This window comes from Oryctolagus cuniculus, chromosome 3, assembly GCF_964237555.1.
Source record: "Oryctolagus cuniculus chromosome 3, mOryCun1.1, whole genome shotgun sequence".
Classification (NCBI taxonomy): domain Eukaryota; kingdom Metazoa; phylum Chordata; class Mammalia; order Lagomorpha; family Leporidae; genus Oryctolagus; species Oryctolagus cuniculus.
The window spans coordinates 181739332-181760081 of NC_091434.1; the positions used below are offsets into that span (position 1 = coordinate 181739332).

Sequence of the window (20750 nt, forward strand, 5' to 3'; positions counted from 1 at the left end):
AGTGGCTGACAGTCAGAAGCTCCTCGGGGCGGGACTTTATCAGGAAACCCAGCATCCTGTTTATCTTCTTGCTGACGCTCTGACATCAAACCCAAGAGTGTGCTCCCACCTCCGGAGCACCAAGCTGTACATGCCTACACCTGCTGCATGCAGTGAGGACGCAGTGAAGGGACTGGGCCCTGCACCCTCCCAACAGTGTTCCGATAGTCCCAGAACAGAGGTCCCAACCTGCGCCTCGACCCTTCACCAGGGATTCAAACGTCTCAGTGCAAGCCACTGATGGTTGTGGCGCTGGACAGACATCTCCCACCGACATGCACCACAGCACGCAGAGGTCACTGCAGGGCCACACTGGGCATCCACGACGGGTACGCATGTCCACTCCCCTGTGTTGGATTCTGGGAGTGCAATCACGTGGTGAAATACGAGAACAGGGAAGAGGTTCCCCTCCCCTCCATTTTCTCACAGCATTTATGTGGGAACACTTGTAATTGTGAGTTCTCCCCTGTCCCTTTGAAATGTGTGTAAATATTTTTAAAAGTGAAATCAGCCTCCTGCTGGCTTTAAGATGTATGTTTCCAGGAGCAGCTGAACCATTTCTTTGAAATGTGATCATCTGGGTGCACAGTGCCCCTATATCCCAGATTCTAAGATAGGAGAGCCTAACTTAACTCAGGAGCTTAACGGAATTGAAAGTGGACATTTTACACCAAGCTGCCCAACTATCTCCTGTGATAAAGATATGGCAAGTTTAGTTTTCTTTGGGTAAAGCCCATTAGCAAACACCAATGGCCATGACAATAAGTGAACCTAGGACGCTTAGCTTAATCCTCCGGTGAGATTGGGATCAGAGTGTCTCCAACACTCCGGTTATCTCCTTGTGCTTCTCAAGGTCACTGCATCCCCGGGCCGGCCTGCTCTGGCCTTGGCTGTGCTCCCTTCCTGGGCCAAGGTAAGCCTCTTGCTTCCAGGTGGCTGTCTAGCTCCCGACTTTCTCTGCCAGGCCCAGGGTTCAGGCTTGTGGCTGCCTCTGTGGGGCATTTGCTTTCTCTCCCCGATGCACCCCAATTGCTATTCAAATGCTCTCAGTAGCAGCAACCAACCTGGGCTGGGTCGTTAGCAGCTTTAACGAGCCCAACAGGCAGCACCATAACATGCATGCACTCAACATGTGCACTGTAGGTAGAAAACCCAGCATCTATGCACCCTGGCTTGAGCTGAATTCCTGTGCGGACATGCAAGGGCCAGTGTCTCCGGGGAGACTCTCAAGACACGTGTCCTATCCGTTGTGTAGTGGAGACCAGGATCCTTGGGTTAGAGGAAGTCAGCTGTGACAGTCACTGGGCAAGAACCACTCTGAACTTAGAGTCAGAACTTGTTGTCTTTCCCCAAGAAGCAGCCAGCAAATGACAGCAACTCCTCCCCCAGGAGGAGCCACGCAGAGGCAGGCAGCCACCTGGTGTCTGTGGCCTAAAAGAACAAAGGAACGAGTGCTGGCCTGGCACTTGTGTTGTTGTGTTAACTCTGCCTCTGACTCGGTGGCTGATGACACACCACTCACATTGCCCCACAGGGCCCCCATTTCTCACTTAAAAATTAAGGGGATTGAAAGTGAAGTGCCCCTAAAGTCCCTTTTTTCTACGGCACCCCTATAGTCCTTCATGCTTTTACTGTTTCCCTAGCACCAATGTGCTTGCAAGCAGAGAAATCGGGGTACCCCTCTGGTGCAGTCTCTCAAATGTGATCTCCCTGAAGGCAACTCCAAGCAGGAAATGCACACAGCACCCCAAAAGCAAAGTGATGCTTCTTCCTGACTTCCCCCCCTCTTCTGCTTAGACTCCCCAGACCCTCCCCACTGAGGTGAGAACATCGATGCTGATCCAGACCTGCCTGCCTTGAAGGCTGATTATGGCCCCTTCACTTGTTCGTGTCCTTCCAGGGCTTAATCACAAAAAACTCCTCCAGGAGACGAAATCACAGCCTTCCCCAAAGCTCCTCCCAATAACTTCTCTCCTTCCTACACAGCCCTGGAGGCTGAAAGTCTGGGTCTGCACACGGTCCTGTCTCCCAGCTAGAGCCTCAGGTCTACACAGAGATAAAATAGGAAATGCCCAGGAAACTGGGTTCCGGCCTTTGCTGGAGGGAGATTTTCAGTAATGACACCCAAGGATGGTCGTGGGGGACAGGAAGGGAGGCGGGGAGGTACAGAGTTATAGAGGAAGGGAAAGAGATGCAGGGAGAAACTGAAAATAAAAATCTCAGTTTTGTAGCTTCTGTTGGCCAGACCCTTGCATGGAGTTGGAGCAGAAAACTTGAACCGTTTCTTCCTGAGAACTGCATGCCAGGACCAGGCTCCAGAGTGAAAGGAATGCGCCCTGGACCCTCCCTGGGCAGCCCTTGCCTCCTGGGTTATGTAAGTGGCACCACTCTGAGCCCGGGATAATCAGATCAGAGGAGCCCCAGCCTGTCCCTCCCTGTGGCATGGTGCCTGCTGTGGGCAGGGGCACATATAAGCCCAGAGCTCTTGAGGGCTCGTCGGCAGAACAGACGCTCCAGGCCCCAGGAGCCATGGCCTGTGCTTTGCTGCTCAGGCTTTCCCTGCTTCTGGCCCTGACTGCCCCCTCCCCCGGCAAACACCTTGGCCCCAAGTCCCGCTTGCGTTATTCCAGGTTCCTGGGTCCGTCCAATGTCATTCTCCTGCGCTGGGACTTTGACCTTGAGGCCGAGATCATCACTTTTGAGCTCCAGGTCCAGACAGCTGGCTGGGTGGGCTTAGGCGTCATGAATCGCTACACCTTCGTGGGCAGTGACCTTGTGGTTGGAGGAGTCTTGCCTGATGGCAACGTCTATTTCTCGGTAAGTCTGAGGGTGACGTCCTCAGGGGTGTGGGCCGCTGTTGGGTTGAGGGTGGCTTTTGTCCATAAAGGATCTGTATTCTCCAAACATATCCAAGTGCACTCCCAGAACTCTGGCTGGCTGCTGATTTCTCCTTACAGAAATGGCCCATTGTAAAATTTGCTACCAAAGCTGTCCAGGGTGCATGTCTCCAAGGCTGCTAGGAGGTCATTAGACTGTGAGAGCCAGGCTTGCACTACTTAGTTGCTGATTGCCCACTAAACGCAGGTCACTGGGGAAAACTAAGAGCTGTTTGAGCCATCTGTGTCTTCAGTTTCCTTCATATGCAATCAGGCGGAATAACAGTAGCAGCGGTAGCAGTGACAATGACTTTAAATCGTTACATGCTTTTGATTAACTCAGAGTTGCTCCAAATTCTTTGCATGCTAAACCCCATAGGATCACTATAAGATGGATTATTATATCTCCACTTTAATATAAGAAATAGCTCACTCATCTCCCAATCTAACCCACACTGAACCATTAATCACTCTCTGAACAGCACTTATATAGGGAAGTGTCAATTATCAGTACAAAGTAGCATGCTAAGAGCCTCACGGGAGAGGATGAATGGCAAAAATGGCTCAGAAAAGAAGTGAGATTCCAACAACTAAGGACACTGAAGTTTAGGGTTTTCAGAGGGGAGATTTGAAATAGGTGAGGTGAACGTAGGTCAGGTGCTGAAGCTCCACCAACAGGGATCATCCCTCTTCCTGAGGACACACCCGCTGATGCCATGCTCTGCCCAGGAGGAAGTGACCTAATACAGTGGACTGACGTTCTGCTGCTTTAGTATCCTGGGGGAGGGAAAGGGACAGCCAATTCCACCTAGACTGACCATTTGGGCTTCCTGGCCCTTACTCCTTGACTTCTACTGGACCCAAAGGGACAGCCAATTCCACCTAGACTGACCATTTGGGCTTCCTGGCCCTTCCTCCTTGACTTATGCTGGATCCCAGGATCAGCACCTGGTGGATGAAGACACCCTGGAGGAAGACGGGAGCCAGGATGCTGAGCTGCAGGGACTAACAGAAGATGGAATCTATACCACCATGCGCTTCTCCAGGCCCTTCCGCTCCTGTGACCCTCATGACCAAGACATTATGGTAAAATAAGGAAGGTCCAAAATCATTCTGTCACAGCAGTTTTTCCTTCTTGGGGAGGCGCACTTACTCCCATCAGGCACCAGTGCACCGTGCCTCAGACCCTTAGCCCACCCAGCTTTCCCAGAGTCTGCCTGAGACTTCCACCTCTGGTGACCCACAAGTCCTCTGCAGGAGGACCTCTCACCAATTCCGCGCTCACCCCATCCTCTCCAATACTCCCATCCTGAAGAATACCACCCGACCTCACTGCACCTTAGATTGTTGGGATCTCAGTTTAGATCAACCCTTCCATTTCACAGATGTGGACATAGGCATAGCGACTGTGAGGGGGAACAGGACCTGCCCAACAACACTAGAAAGCAGGTTTGGGGGCACAACTAGAAGAGAGTAATGCTGACGCCAGTCTGTAGCTTTCTCCATCCTCCGTGCAGCCAGGAGTGAGTGAGTGGCTTGCACAGACCACTGAGCACAGGTGCAAAGCGATGTTCCTGGGTCCCAGCGCCTCAATGCTCCTGTGCCTCAGGGTGACACCGTAAGGGTACTGGCTGCCTATGGTCTGAACGACACTGTGGAACTGGATCGGGAGCGCACTTTTGTCAAGTCCATCTTCCTGCTACAAATAGTCCACCCTGATGACCTGGAAGTCCCTGAGGACACCATCATTCACGACTTGGAGATCACTGATGTAAGATTCCTCCGCCTCACCCAGCCACCCCACTCCCTACCCCTGTCCCCTCACAAGCCAAACCCTCCTCTTCCACCTGCTGGTGAGCATGTACCTTGGTTTGAGGTTACTCTGATTCTCCTCTTGTCTTGTGAGGTCTGCAAAGCTGGTCTAGCATGAATCCCCTTTCCTGGCTTGTCCCTTCCTGCTTCTTGGAGAGCCTCACTCTCATCCCATTGAGTCTGGTCCTCCCTATCCCAGTTCCTCATTCCAGAAGATGATACCACATATGCCTGCACCTTTCTTCCTCTCCCAATTGTCAGCAAGAAGCATCACATCTACAAGGTAAAGTGAACCATACGGGGTGGGGGGTCAAGGAGGAGGGAGATGCTTGAACCGAGCAGTGGGTACGGCTGACCATAAAGGAATCATGTATGGAGAATGGCTGGCAGGAAGCAATAGGGAAGTAGCTGGGAGATCGGGGGGAGGAAGGGCTCGGGGGAGGCGGTAGTTACAGAATTTCTGGAACAGGGAAGTAGAACTTGAAGTGCTGTTATTTATTTGCCTGAGAGGCAGAGACATAGAGAAAGAAATGGAGACAGAGATATCATTCAAATACTTGTTCACTCTCCAAATGTCTGCACCAATAGGCACTGGGGCCAGGCTGAAGCCAGAAACTGCAAACTCCATCCAGGTCTCCAACATGGGTGGCAGGGACCCAAGTTCTTTTTTATTATTATTATTATTTTATTTTTTATTTTTTTGACAGGCAGAGTGGACAGTGAGAGAGAGACAGAGAGAAAGGTCTTCCTTTTGCTGTTGGTTCAGCTGCGGCCAGCGCACCGTGCTGATCCAATGGCAAGGAGCCAGGTGCTTATCCTGGTCTCCCATGGGGTGCAGGGCCCAAGGACTTGGGCTGTCCTCCACTGCACTCCCTGGCCACAGCAGAGAGCTGGCCTGGAAGAGGGGCAACCGGGACAGAATCCAGCGCCCCAACCAGGACTAGAACCCAGTGTGCCGGTGCTGCAGGCGGAGGATTAGCCTAGTGAGCCGCGGCGCCGACCTAGGGACCCAAGTTCTTGAGCCATCAGCTGTTGCCTCCCAGGGAGCACATCATCAGGAAGCTGGAATTGGTACTGCAGCTGGGATTCAGATCTAGCACTCCCATACGGGATACAGGTATCCCAAGCAGCATCGTGACTTCTGTGCCAAATGACCACCTCATAGCAGTATTTTATTCAAACCTCACAATGCAGCAGAAGTTTTAATAAAAGTTGTTGATCAGTAACTGTTTGTAAGAAACAGAAGTTAAGTCAGAATTGAGCTCTCTTGGCTCAGGAGAAGGTAAAGGCAGGGAGAGACTGCAGTCAAGGGCTGTCAGAAAGTCAGCAAAGCCTGTCTAGAGTGGACTGAAACCGATCACCTAACTCCACAACTGAGTGATTTGTTTGATCAAATAAACAAAAAGATAACATTACAATAAGTGGCAAATGTGTGGGAGCCATTTTTTCTTTATGAAGAATGCAAAGATGAAGGCTACCCTGCTTAGACACAGTGACTGGTCACCCAGGAAGACAGTCGGGAATCCAGGAGCGTCCCCAGAGGGAGTCCAGGAGCTGTGCCCCCAGGGAACAGGTTTAAAGGAGCAGGTGTTGAAAGAGTCAAAGCTGGGGACAACAATAATCCAGGAAGAAAACGGAGACAAAAATGAAAGAGACGGAAACAGAGAGAGGTGGGAAATGAGCCTAGTTTTATCTGGGAATATATTGCACTTGGAAAGTAGAATTTGACAAGGAGGTCTTGACCACACTCTACCCTCCTTTCTCTGCCCAGTTTGAGCCCAAGCTGGCACCCCACAATGAGACAATGGTGCATCACATCCTGCTGTATGCCTGTGGCAATGCCAGTGTGCTCCCCACCGGCATCAGCGACTGCTACGGGGCAGATCCTGCCTTCTCCCTCTGCTCACAAGTCATCGCCGGCTGGGCTGTTGGAGGCACCGTGAGTCCTGCGATAGGAAAGTGCATGGTGAAGGGAATACACGTGACTGGGTAACAGGGATTTCTGGGCTTGTGGGAGCCTGGAGTAGAGGACAGGTGCACAATGAGACCTAGGAGGAGGCCTGGACCTCTCATGCTGCCAAATCCCCCTCCCTCCACCAGAGTTACCAGTTTCCAGATGATGTGGGCATCTCTATTGGGACCCCCTTGGACCCTCAGTGGATCCGGCTGGAGATTCACTACAGCAATTTTCACAACCTTCCTGGTGAGCCTGCAGAGGACCATGGCAGGGCAGCTGTTGGGCTGGCGGCTTCCTTCAGTAGTTAAGGTCATGTTGTGAGACCATGCTGGCTGCTGGTGCTCACAGCCCCACCCAGGCCTTTCCAAGCCTCTGTCTGCATTGCGAGCCACTCCCTTGTCTTCTGACATTGCTACTTTCTGCACCAGGTTTGTACGACTCCTCGGGGATCCGCGTGTACTACACTTCTCAGTTGCGCAAATACGACATGGGGGTCCTCCAGCTGGGCTTCTTCACCTTCCCCATCCACTTCATACCCCCAGGAGCCGAGTCATTCATGTCCTATGGGCTGTGCAAAACAGAGAAGTTTGAAGAGGTGAGGCTGGAAGTACACCCTTCCTGAAGGTCCGTGTTCCCTATCGCAGGTCCAGGTTAACCCTGAAGCCCACACAACCTGAGCCCCGGACTTTGAGAATAATTAAAATCTGGAGCTCAGGAAAATTCCCCAGCATGGGTCATGCAGGGAAGAAAATGAGTTAGGACTCTGTGGGCAAGAGGACAGAGGTAGGGAATAGTGCCAGGAGAGTTCGATAAGAATTAAGGGGGTGAGCGTCAGTCATAAGAGGGAAAAGCTGAAAAGGAGGAAAATTGAGGAACAGGTAAAGACCACATTCTTAGGCTGGCGCCGCAGCTCACTAGGCTAATCCTCCGCCCTGCGGCGCCGGCACACCGGGTTCTAGTCCCGGTCAGGGCGCCGGATTCTGTCCCGGTTGCCCCTCTTCCAGGCCAGCTATCTGCTGTGGCCAGGGAAGGCAGTGGAGGATGGCCCAAGTCCTTGGGCCCTGCACCCCATGGGAGACCAGGATAAGTACCCGGCTCCTGCCATCGGATCAGCGCGGTGCGCCGGCCGCAGCGCACTGGCCGCGGCGGCCATTGAAGGGTGAACCAACGGCAAAGGAAGACCTTCTCTCTGTCTCTCTCTCTCACTGTCCACTCTGCCTGTCAAAAAAAAAAAAAAAAAAAGACCACATTCTTACCCAGTGGGGTGTGCCCTCTCCCTGTTACAGATGAATGGGGCCCCGGTGCCTGACATACAGGTGTATGGCTACCTGCTCCACACCCACTTGGCTGGGCGGGCTCTGCAGGCTGTGCAATACAGGTGAGGGAAGACCTTGGTTTGCCTTCTGTGTGTGGGTATAAGTTAGAGGAAGAGTTATTTACTCTGCATCATGAGGTTATGTTTGGCTGAGAATCAGGAAGAGCTAGAACTATCCCTACAGTAGAGATGACTGAGCGGGGCTGTGGAAGAAAGAACTGTTTTGGTTTATTTATGTGGGCAATTACGCCATTGGATGATGCACACTGCGTCTTTATTGGTAGACCCCTCCTGACTTCACCGTCCCATCTACGTCTTCTACCCTTGTTTCCCTCCAGAAATGGAACACAACTCCGAACAATCTGTAAAGATGATTCCTACGACTTCAATCTGCAGGAGACCCGAGATTTACCTGCTCGAGTGGAGATCAAGCCGGTGGGGTCCTGGGGGAGGAATGAGTAGAACTGAGGGACAGGCAGGATCAGAGCTCATCACTGTTAACCATAACCAGGGAAGTTCTGAGAGTGTGCCCGTAACTCTGTGCCTTACTCTGTCTTCTTTTACCATGACCAGGGAGATGAACTGCTGGTAGAATGTCACTACCAGACCCTGGACCGTGACTCCATGACTTTCGTGAGTACCCCTCTAGCCATCAGATCACCTTGACCGCAGCCCCAGAAGAGAACCCCGCCTCTGCATTTGGCTACTAGGTGGCTCTAGTTATTCCAGCTGGATCCCCTCCTTTCCTTCACTGGCATCACTATTTATCCATTCACACAAGTTTTTTCGTGTTCTCACATGGGTACAGGGATTCCCAAATTCTGTGTCAATGAGCCACTAAGACCATGCATGTGTTATATGTGGCTGAGACCATGGAAGCTGGGCTCTCGCTGCCTGGGTCTGAGTGTCAGCACAAGCAGTTAGTAGCCTTCCAACCTTCGGAACGGTGCAGCTCAGTTTCCTAATTCATAAAAAAACAAATACCATTTCCTGTCGCACAAGATTGGTCAATACATGAAACACCCAGTCACGCCTGGATTTGTAACGGAGGCTCACTTAGAACTAACTGTTGTCGCTTTGTTAAAAAGGAACCCAATTTGTGTGTCAGGAACAGGAGACCAGAGTGCAACTGGGACAGACGGGTGACTGATGTTAGTGGGGAGACAGACAGTCCTTCCCAGAACGGGACAAGGACAGGGGAGATGTAGAGGACAGGGCAGAAATATGGGATGTTTCTTTGGAAATAACGTCAATAATTGTCCTCTCACTGGGAACAGAGGAGAAAGCCTGAAGTGTGGTAATTAGTATTGAGTTGGCTCCGTATTTTAAAAGAAAGACTTCTCAGATAGAATGGCTTCCTAAACTACTTTCTTCCTGCCTGCTCTTTTCTCTGTGTGCCTTTGTGTATTAGTTTGTCCATCTCTCTGCTCTTCTTCAGGGAGGTCCCAGCACTGTCAATGAGATGTGCCTCATCTTCCTCTTCTACTATCCCCGGAATAACATCTCCAGCTGCCACGGGTACCCTGACATCATCTTTGTGGCCCATGAGCTGGGGGAAGAGGTGTCAGAGTAAGTTATCCTGGTGTGCAGGAGGGATCCTGGGGTGGGGGTGGGGTGTAGAAAAGGAGACCTAATCACCAAGTGCCGGGCCGGTGAGCCAGGATTGCTCAGTGGAAACCCTAGCCAGCCCTGCCTTCTTCACATGTGTCCCTGTCACTGTCTGGCTCTCCAAGTTCTGACCCAAGACAGGAGTTCTGCAGGAATCTTTCCACACAGGCACGGTCATTCAGGGGAGCAGATAAGCAGATCCCTGAAAGTCAGGTCCTGGTGTATTTTTTTTTCGGTCTGCCATTTTCACGTGTGAAGTGACAGTGTTTCCGTTCAAATCATGACTCTTTAATCATCTGGGAGTAAGGATTCTGAGACTCTGGCAGACCACTGAGATGACTTCCTAAGAAAAACGTCTGTCTGTGCAGCACATTGCATTTACACAAAACCTCAAGGCAACTACAGAGTCTCTGCAATCACTCCGCCCACCCTTCGGACTCCACGGCCCGCAGATGAAGAATCACTCCCTTAAAGAGTCAGAAGACCCCACGCTTATTACCTTTAATTTTCCTCTCTGAGTTCTAACGGTATTTCTTTTCTCTCAAATTAATTATGGTTGTCTCATCAAGCTGTAAGACATCCCTTATGGTTTGTGCCACATAGCATGGAGGCTGCCACAAATGAGGTACTTGATGCAAGTTTTGTCAAAGCTGCAAGTCAACACTAAGCTATTGTACTCTGCTGCCCTGATCCTTACCCTCTGCAGTCCCATGGAGGGTATGATGGCCATGAACAACGTTGAGTGGACCCCAGAGAATATTAAGAAGGCTGAGAAGGCCTGCAAGGAGGCCCAGCAGACAGTGTTAATCAAGACCATTGATGTGAGTGTCCCAGGAGGTACCATTCTCTAGGTCGAGGGGCGTTGCATGGTCTCAGACAAGGACAGGCAAAGAGCAGAATGAGATGAGCAAATAGCAGTTGGGGGTACACCTGTCAGGGAAGGGGGACTGAGGAGGTAGATGGGTTGTTGCCGCTCTTGGCTGTGGATTTGGCCAGAGCCCCCCAGTTAGACTGTGAGCTCTGTCAGCATTCTGGCCTCTAACCAAGGCCGGACTCAGGAAACGAAAGGAGACAGGGAGGCATCTGGCTTTATGCACTTTTTCCCTTGTTTTGCAGGAGGTTGTGGAAAACACAACAGGCTGGATTCCAAACATCACTCCCACTCCTCGGGGGCCCTGCTTGGAGTCCTCTGGAGGCAAAGTGGAGCCCCAGGACAAGAAGCCTGCGGGCTTCAGGGCAGCACCAATGGCCTTGCCCAGCTCCAGTGCTACCACCCTGAGGTGCCTTCCCCTGACCGCCCTCTTGTTTGTGCAGGGTGCCCTCTCCCGGCTCCTTGGCACACTGCAGACCAGGGGCTGATGCTCTTTCCTGCCGTCACTTAGCAGGGCCCCTCTTCTCAGCCCTCTCCTATCATCAAACCAGAAACTCCTCTTAGGTCCCCGTCTGTGTGCTCCTTCCCGTGACCCAGGCCATGAACCTGCAGCCTGAGCATTGCAATGTTCCCTAAAGGCTTGCCGGTGACACAGGATGAAGTCATCCACAAAAGCACTTGTGGAACACACGTGTTCTGACAGTCCAGCCCAGGGCTGAGCGTGCGGCAGTGAGTCCAGTCTTTAGGAAGTCCAGTGCCCAGTTCCCTTAGGACGATGCCGTAAGGGATGGGCTTGAGCAGAGGGAAAGCACGCCAAACCCTCCTTAGTCTGCACCTGCCCTTGGGGAAGCTTTCTTTGTCTCTGCTTCTGACATGCATGCCCAGCCCTCCTTGTGGGCCCCACGTGTGCAGTGCAGGGGGAAGGGTGATGGTCAAGGGAGGGACTTCCTGTGTAGGAACAATACTCAAGACATCACATTAAATAGAACTCTATTTGCTTCCTGTTGCCATCTCTTTCCTTGCAGCCTTTGGTCCAGGGGAGGCGACTGGGTACTTTCTTGATTTGTCAGTCTAAGGACCTAGTCATCCCAAATTCAACATTTAATACACAGCCCTGCTCTCCTCCCCTGTGTCTCTACTGTGAGAAGACCTGCTTACCCCCTCGAATGTCACGGCTCGAACTCAGGCCACCAGGTGTGAAGAGCCTATCATGCATAGCGGCCTGGACTGACCTCGGAGAGCAGGAGAATGGCCATGAGAGAGGTGGTCCTCTGGAGCCCAGGCTTGTCCAGAAAGTTCCCAGAGCAGCAACCAAGTACAGCGATTTGTGGGAGCTGAAATTCTGCACCACGGTTTCCAGGAAGGGTTAAGGGCAGTGGCTTCTCGGAGAGCTTCTGGGGGCGTTTCTGTATTTATTATGCACCTTGAGAAGCTCAGCACCATCTTCTCCTTCAGGATTTAAAGTCACCAAGCGGCCGGTGCCGCAGCTCACTAGGCTAATCCTCCACCTAGCGGCGCCGGCACACCGGGTTCTAGTCTCGGTCAGGGCGCCGGGTTCTGTCCCGGTTGTCCCTCTTCCAGGCCAGCTCTCTGCTGTGGCCAGGGAGTGCAGTGGAGGATGGCCGGAGTACTTGGGCCCTGCACCCCATGGGAGACCAGGAGGAGCACCTGGCTCCTGCCTTCAGATCAGCACGGTGCGCCAGTCGTGGCGGCCATTGGAGGGTGAACCAACGGCAAAAGGAAGACCTTTCTCTCTGTCTCTCTCTCTCTCACTGTCCACTCTGCCTGTCAAAAATAAATAAATAAATAAAGTCACCAAGCTACACCATGGGTTACCTTGCTTGTTGTTCATGCCCTCCCGAAGGGATCTCTATTTTGAATGTCCCAAGGCCTTTAGAGGGATGGCCTTAGAAAACGGTGTCATTCTTAAGGAGCCAAGCGTTGATCTAATGTCACCTTAGCCTGAAATCTCCATCCTCTGGATTGGTGAGGTGCACTGGGGATGAGGGAGGCAATACACCTGTTATCCTGACAGCCACTCCCCCTGGAGGATTCTGGACGCTCCGTTCTGAGGTTAGGCAAACCCCTCAGTGTTCACGTTCAGTCCTGCCATCCCTGTGTTGTATCTTCTCAATGACTGGCGCCACTTCCAGGTCTGATGGCGTGTAAGTAGAGGTGCTTGCTGTCCTTAAATCAAGGAAGCTTTTCCAAGCTCTTGATTATGAAAAATTGGCTTCACCTGATTCACAAGGCATTCATGTCACTGTTGGCCTTCTCTGTTGTCACCAGGCAAGGGAAATGCAGATGTCCCTTTGAGGAAATAGACTGAAGGCACCTGCCTGATATCTGAGGCAATCAAAGTACAGATGAAAATGAGGTCTGGACATAAACATTAGGAAAGGACTTAAATTTACCCCAACTTACAGGGAATGACACACGTCTGTAGTTCTAAGGGGTGCATTTATACAAGAATACTTCAAGGAATTTGTGGGAAATGGAACTAAAATATGTCTTGTCGAGGCAAAATAATTTAAATCTTCTCCAGAAGTTCATGGAAAATGCATGTTATGGAAAAAACTATGCATGGATTTATTTATTTATTTATATTTGTTTATTTTTTGACAGGCAGAGTGGACAGTGAGAGAGAGAGGCAGAGAGAAAGGTCTTCCTTTGCCATTGGTTCACCCTCCAATGGCCGCTGCGGCCGGGGCACCGTGGCTGGCGCACCGTGCTGATCCGAAGGCAGGAGCCAGGTGCTTCTCCTGGTCTCCCATGCGGGTGCAGGGCCCAAGGACTTGGGCCATCCTCCACTGCACTCCTGGGCCACAGCAGAGAGCTGGACTGGAAGAGGGGCAACCGGGACAGAATCCGGCGCCCTGACCGGGACTAGAACCCGGTGTGCTGGAGCCGCTGGGCGGAGGATTAGCCTATTGAGCCGCGGCGCCAGCTGGATTTATTTATTTTTAAAGATTTATTTACTTATTTGAAAGGCAGAGTTAGAGAGGCAGAGGCAGAGGCCCTGCTCACTGAGGCCATTTCGGGGAATGATCCAGCACACGGGAGACCTCTCTGTTCCTCCCTCTCTTTTTCCTTCATCTCCCCCCATCCACCCTCTCTCTCTCTCTAGCTTTGTCTTTCAAATAATGTTTTTAAGACTTTATGAGAAATGGAATTAATGAAAGTATAGGAGTGGGCATTTAGCCTAGCAGTTAAGACACGTGTGTCCTACATTGGAATACTGGGTTTCTGTCTCGAGCTCCAGTTCCTGAGTCTAGCGTCTCTCAGTGCAGACCTCAGGAGACAGCAGTGATGGATCAACTAACCCAGCTCCTACCACCCATGTGGGAGACCTGGATGGACTTCCTGGCTCCCAGTTTAGGACTCTGGCCCAAGTCTGGCCATTGTGAGCATCCCAGGAAATGGGAGTCCTCTCTCCCTCTCCCTGTTTTGCAAATAAATAAGCAGATGAAAATTTGGAAGAGATATATTTTGATGCAAAGAGAATTTAAAATCCCTGGGGTCAGAGTTGTGGTCCAGCGGGCTAAGCCACTGCGTGAGAAGCTGGCATCCCATACGTGAATGCTGGTTTGAGTCTCACTTGCTCCAGTTCCAATCCAGTTCCATGTTAGTGTGCCTGGAAAAACAGCAGATCATGCCCAAATTCTGCACCCACATGGGAGACCTGGATGGACTTCCTGATTCCTCACTGTGGCTTGACCCAGCTCTGACTGTTGTGACCATCTGGAGAGTTAGCCAGCGAATGGAAGATATCTCTCTGTCCTTGTCTACCCATCTCTCCTTATGTCATTCTTCTTTTGAATAAGTAAATAAATATTTTAAAAACGAATTGGAAATCCTTACATAGGTTTTTCATAATAGGAATTTTCCACAAAATGTTTGACCACCCCTCATCTATTTTGCCCCATTTCTCTTCCCTCCCCTCCCCTCCCGTCCCCTCCCCTTTCTCTTCCTCAATCTCCTTCCTCCTCCACACCTCCCTCTCCACTTCTTTCTCTCTCTTTCTTTCCCCTTCATGAAACTGATGACTGTCTCTTCTCCCTCTTTTGTAGAGTTGTAAGCAGTATCTAAATTTCTGCCAGGGTTTAGTAGCTGATCCTGAGCATGAAGGTGTCCAAGTCCACTAACTCAGGACTCTAACGTTAGAATCACCAGGTGATGGACTGGCATTTTGGCACAACAGTTTAAGCTGCCATTGGCAATTCTTGCATCCCTTACTGAATGCCAGTTCAAGGCCCAGCTTCTTTGCTCCTAAACCAGCTTTAGTGCACTGGGGAAGGCAGCAAAAGTTGGTCCAAGTACTTGGTCCCCTCCCAGTCATGTGGGACACCAGAATGGTGTTCCTGGCTCCCAGCTTTGGCATGTCCTACACCTGGAAGTTGCAGCCATTTTGGGAGTGGATCAGCAAGAAGAAGCTCTCTCTCCCCTCTCTCTGTATTGTTCTGCCTTTCCAATAAATAAATCTTCAAAAAATATCAGGTGACAAGGGCAGTTCCTAGGCATTAGTGGGTTATTAATGTTACCAATATGCATTCAAGATTGAGAATCAGATTTCTTGAAAATCTTGTTTCCTGGGTGGAACAGGAGTCACATTCTGGTTTCACACGGTTAAGCCATAGAAAAGCCACTGGTCAGTCAGAGTGGACAGCAGTGGGAAGTGCTCTGGAGATACTTTGTTTCTTATGGTTAGGCAGGGATGTGTGAGGACCTCAGAGAAGGTCACATGTAGGGGTCTCAGGGAAGCGGCTACTTGCAATAAGTAGCCAGTCAATAAGTAAGTAGCAGAGAAAGGAAAGCCCTTCCAAAGCCAAAGGTGGAAGAAATATGGAGTTAAAAAACAAGGCCCCTACATTACATCTCATACAAACATGAACTCAAAATGGATCAAGAATCTCAATCTGTGACCTGATGCCATCAAATTAACAGAGGAGAGCATTGGGGAAACTCAAGGCATTGGCACAGGCAAAGACTTCTTGGAAAAGACCCCAGAAGCACAGGCAGTCAAAGCCAAAACTGACAAATGGGACTGCATCAAGCTGAGAAGCTTCTGCACTGCAAAGGAGACACTCTGAAAAGTGAAGAGGCAACCAACAGAATGGGAGAAAATATTTTCAAACTACGAAGCTGATAAAGGATTAATATCCAATATCTACAGAGAGTTCAACAACAACAAAACAAGCAATCCAGTTAAGAAATGGGCAAAGGACTCCAACAGGCATTTTTCAAAAGAGGAAATTCAAATGACAGACACGTGAAAAATGGTCAGGATCACTAGCCATCAGGGGAAGGCAAATCAAAGCCACAGGGAGGTTTCACCTCACCCCAGTTAGAATGAAATCAGCAAACAATTATTTTTATTTTATTTTATTTTATTTATAAAATAAATTCTGGTGAGGATTCAGTGACTGTGTGCATCCCCTGTCTCCACAGTTAAGGAACACTATTTTTTTCTTTCTCACTATTCCTTGAACTCTTAGTGTAGAGTTAACGTTACGAGTATGAAGTAAAATAGATCATTGTAACAATTAAGAGAGGGAGTAAGAGAGGAAGGAGGAAGAAGGATGGGAGCACAGGCAGGAGGAGGGTGGGGTGGGAAAGTCACTGTGCTCCTGAATCTGTACATACGAATGCAGGAAATTAGTTGCCTTATATAAAACTTTAGAAAGGAAGAGACAGAATAGGGCAAGCTGAGTGCATGCAGGGGACAGACAGATAGCGTGTGAGGCAAGAAATGCACAGGAATGGGATGGGACATGGTAGAGATGAGAAAAGCAAGCAAGGAGTAAATCCAGCATGGCTTATGGGTCACGGCATGGATTACAGGTTCTTATTTTTTTAATTTTTTTATGAAGAATATTAGATTCAACAGAAGGGACAATCATTGAAATATTTAAACTGCAATGTTAAATATAATATATTGGAAAACACCATGATGTTTTTCTTAGTTTTTCATACTTTTTTTTTTACAGGCAGAGTGGACAGTGAGAGAGAGAGACAGAGAGAAAGGTCTTCCTTTTGCCGTTGGTTCACCCTCCAATGGCCTCCACAGCTGGCACGCTGTGGCCGGCGCACCGTGCTGATCCGATGGCAGGAGCCAGGTGCTTTTCCTGGTCTGCCATGGGGTGCAGGGCCCAAACACTTGGGCCATCCTCCACTGCACTCCCTGGCCACAGCAGAGAGCTGGCCTGGAAGAGGGGCAACCGGGACAGAATTCGGCGCCCCAACCAGGACTAGAACCCGGTGTGCCAGCTCTGCAAGGCGGAGGATTAGCCTAGTGAGCCGCAGCACCAGCAGTTTTTCATACTTTAAATGAGAATTATCCCTATAGATATGCAGTGTTTATGATTTAGACCAACAGTTATCTCAATATTTGTATAATATTTTGATAAAACATAAGTGAGCAGAAATACAGCCAGAGGCAGGGCAGTTGAAGCCCAGATGGCATCCTGTTCTCACCTCAGTGCTGAAGACAGACGCTTTGGAAGAACACTGTGGATCGCAACACATCTCAGCTGGGCAGGAGACAAACCAAGAGCTCTCCAAGAACTCATGCTACCTTCATTCAATGAGTCACCACCAAATTACAGTGGCCTTAGAAGAGCATGATGATGGGCCCGCACTGTGGCTTACTGGGCTAAGCCTCTGCCTGCAGCACCGGCATCCCATATGGCCACAGGTTCATGTCCCACCTGCTCCACTACCGACCCAGCTCTCTTCTATGGCCTGAGAAAGCAGCAGAAGATGGCCCAAGTGCCTGGGCCCCTGCACCCACATGGGAGACTAGAAAAAGCTCCTGGCTCCTGGCTTCAGATGGGCCCAGCTCAGGCCATTGCGGTCATTTGGGGAGTGAACCAGTGGGTGAAAAACCTTTCTCTCTGTTTCTCCCTTTCTCTGTCTGTAACTCTCTCTCCCAAATAAATAAAATCTTAAAAACAAAGAAGAGCAGGATGAATCTCTGATGTATTTAATTTCATCACACAAACCAGAGAAAATATTACAAGGACAAAATACGTCTTCCATATAAAATGCTGTCCATCACAAACATGCACACTGGCAACGTGAACTCCGTTGGCTCTTTAAGAATCTTTTGTGTCTGTTGTTTGTCAGAAAGTGTGTTCTTAGCTAGAGCACCCTAGAAGGTAACATGGGAATAGCAGCGAACATAAATAGCTGAAGAACAAAACATTTAAAAATAATAGAAAATTGGAATAATTACATCCATTAACTGTTTTGTAAAGTGAGGCGAGACGGTTGTTATTTAATTTAGCAATGAAACACTCTGTTCCATATTAAAAAAAAAAAAGCTCATTTTTCCCCCGAAGCACAATTTGAGACACATTAGAGACACCACTTAGAACAACTTTCCCTTACAAAACTTGAGCTTGGAAAAAGACTCTCAGCATGGTCTTAGTTACGAAGTACCAGCACTAAGGAAAGACTGCTCTGCCCCAAGGAGATTCGAGTGGCAGGAGAAGGAAAAAAGCTGAAAGAGACATCCGCACGCCCAGGGAATGACATAATAGTTGTAATTATCCTTTGTGTAGTGTTTTGCAGACTGAAAATACATGGTGTGGTTTCAGATGTTTATCCAGTCCTAGGCAGAAACTGGAGGGAGTGCGTCTAAAGGAACAGTGCCTGCAGATGGAACTCTTAGATCTGGTCCAACGGAGTCTACTGTACGGATGAGGTCTGATAAGAGGCTCAGCAGCAGCAAGCTGATGCCTACTGCTACTCTTCCCCCCTGGACTGAATGGAGACTGCCCATGCCCTCCCGGTGCCTCCTGGCACAGGCAGATGTGTGGCCCTACACGCTTCTATCCAGGCACCAGGTGGGCTCCATTCCCATGGCATTGTCCTGACTTGTACTGTAATGTTAGCTCTCTTTCCAGTGGAAATAGGATTTATTCCAAGCCCCTGCCTTCCACTCCAGGACTTCTGTCTACTTCCAAGACTAAGTACTCTCCTCTCTTGAAGAGTAGATTCGTTATTCATTTTCTCATTTCCAATCAGCCAAATGCTACATTTAATAATTTCCATACAATGTTTGGAGCAGAAGGGAGGAGTGGTCAGGTGTGGAGAACTAGAGGCACTTTCCAATACACTGGAGACGGAGTTTCCTGAAGGTCTAAGAGCTCTCTTAAAAATAAGAAAGAAGAGTTGAGGGACAGAGGTTGTGAGCAGAAGAAATGAGATTAGCTCTAACCAATGACCCTCCCACAGTAAAAGTGTCACTATGGGAGCCGTGGGGTTCTTGTCTGCATGCAAGAAAGAATTCAGGGCCAGTGCCACGGCTCAATAGGCTAATCCTCCACCTAGCGGCGCCAGCACACCGGGTTCTAGTCCCGGTCGGGGTGCTGGATTCTGTCCCTGTTGCCCCTCTTCCAGGCCAGCTCTCTGCTGTGGCCAGGGAGTGCAGTGGAAGATGGCCCAAGTACTTGGGCCTTGCACCCCATGGGAGACCAGGAGGAAGCACCTGGTTCCTGGCTTTGGATCAGCGCGGTGTGCTGGCCGCGGCGGCCATTGGAGGGTGAACCAACAGCAATGGAAGACCTTTCTCTCTCTCTCTCACTGTCCACTCTGCCTAGGAAGAAAGAAAGAAAGAAAGAAAGAAAGAAAGAAAGAAAGAAAGAAAGAAAGAAAGAAACTCAGGCATGAGACAGAGAGCCCAGTGATAAGGCTTAATTGGGGATAGGGCATCCCTCAGGACAGAAGGGACAGAGAGAGGGCCTCTGCCCAGTTGCTTGGACCAGGGGAGAGCGAGGTTACATGGTTGAGTGGAGAGAATACACCTGGGCAGGCCAGGCAGGTGGCTCAGCAGAGAGCAGAGGGCTGAGCACGTAGTCCATCTGGACTCCCTAGGTTTTTTTTTTTTTTTTTTTTTTTTTTTTTTTTTTTTGACAGGCAGAGTGGACAGTGAGAGAGAGAGACAGAGAGAGAAAGGTCTTCCTTTGCCGCTGGTTCACCCTCCAATGGCCGCCGCTGCAGCCGGCGCACCGCGCTGATCCTGGCAGGAGCCAGGAGCCAGGTGCTTTTCCTGGTCTCCCATGGGGTGCAGGGCCCAAGCACCTGGGCCATCCTCCACTGCACTCCCTGGCCATAGCAGAGAGCTGGCCTGGAAGAGGGGCAACCGGGACAGAATCCGGCGCCCCAACCGGGACTAGAACCCGGTGTGCCGGCGCCGCAAGGTGGAGGATTAGCCTATTAAGCCACGGCGCCGGCTAAGGACTCCCTAGGTTTTTAAGGGAGTCTGTTTACCCACCTCCCCCTCTCCTCCAGGATAAAGGATGGAGAATCCTGGCAGAAGGGCTTCTTGGGTGAAAATTAGTAAATTCCTCCCCAGATTTGCTGGGCAGAGTAGGGGGGCTTCCCTTAGGGCATCTGAGGAGGTTTTATTGCCCCTTGTTATCAGGTAACCCATTTGGTCCTGAGGAGAGAGAATTCTCCTGGGAGCTTTCCTTGGGGGCAGGGCTGGGACCACCTGGGAGGTCATCAGGGTCTGAGCAGGACTTTGAAGTGCAGATGCTGGGCTCTGGAGCTTTCTCAGCAGGTGCTGGTCTTCAGGCCTCACACACACACACACACTCACACACACACACACACAGGCAAATTTCTGACTTGCCACCTAAAAAGAGGACTCCTTAAAGCAAAGTTCAGTGTTGACTCAGGCTGCTAACCCTACATCCATGGATTTTTTCACTTGGTTGGGCTTGGCTTCTGTGGAATCTTACCAGATATAGGGAAAACTCTATGACATAACATCCAATAGTGTTGGGTCTCCCTTTAGATGAGATGGTTTTGTCTCTCATCTCTTCTATTTATTTATTTATAAATCTGAGCTGATAATTTAACTTCTCTAGGATTCAATTACCTTTAAAAATGGAAATACAATAGTATTTTTTAATTTTCTGTATTTTATTTGAGAGTTAGAGCTACAGACAGTGAAAGGGAGAGACAGAAAGAACAGAAAGAAAGGTCTTCCTTCCGTTGGTTCACTCCCCAAATGGCTGCAATGGCTGGAGCTGCGCTGATCCGAAGCCAGAAGCCAGGAGCTTCTTCTGGGTCTCCCATGTGGGTGCAGGGGCCCAAGGACTTGGGCCATCTTCTACTGCTTTCCCAGGCCACAGCAGAGAGCTAAACTGCAAGAGGGGCGATTGGGACTAGAACTGGCGCCCATATGGGATGCTGGCTCCACGGGTGGAGGATTAACTTACTGCGCCACGGCACTAGCCCCTAGTATTTCTTTATATTTATTTT

The 20750-nt window shown here is 50.1% G+C and overlaps 1 protein-coding gene across 2 annotated transcripts; it reads left to right on the top strand.

The window, feature by feature from the left end:
- The first annotated feature begins 358 nt into the window (after positions 1-358).
- On the top strand, positions 359-12293 carry LOC100337852 (putative DBH-like monooxygenase protein 2). Of its 2 annotated transcripts, XM_070071588.1 has the most exons (14): positions 359-2413; positions 2670-2856; positions 3855-4001; positions 4525-4686; positions 4927-5010; positions 6499-6666; positions 6828-6930; positions 7113-7279; positions 7971-8062; positions 8338-8434; positions 8573-8632; positions 9438-9568; positions 10314-10428; positions 10724-12293. In XM_070071588.1, coding segments are annotated over exons 1-14 (1758 nt in total). In that variant the 5' UTR covers positions 359-2411; the 3' UTR covers positions 10967-12293. The 2 variants fall into 2 exon arrangements, with proteins under 2 accessions (XP_069927689.1, XP_002721886.2); XM_002721840.5 differs by lacking the exon at positions 359-2413 and having other exon boundaries at positions 2526-2856.
- The last annotated feature ends 8457 nt before the right edge of the window (positions 12294-20750 follow it).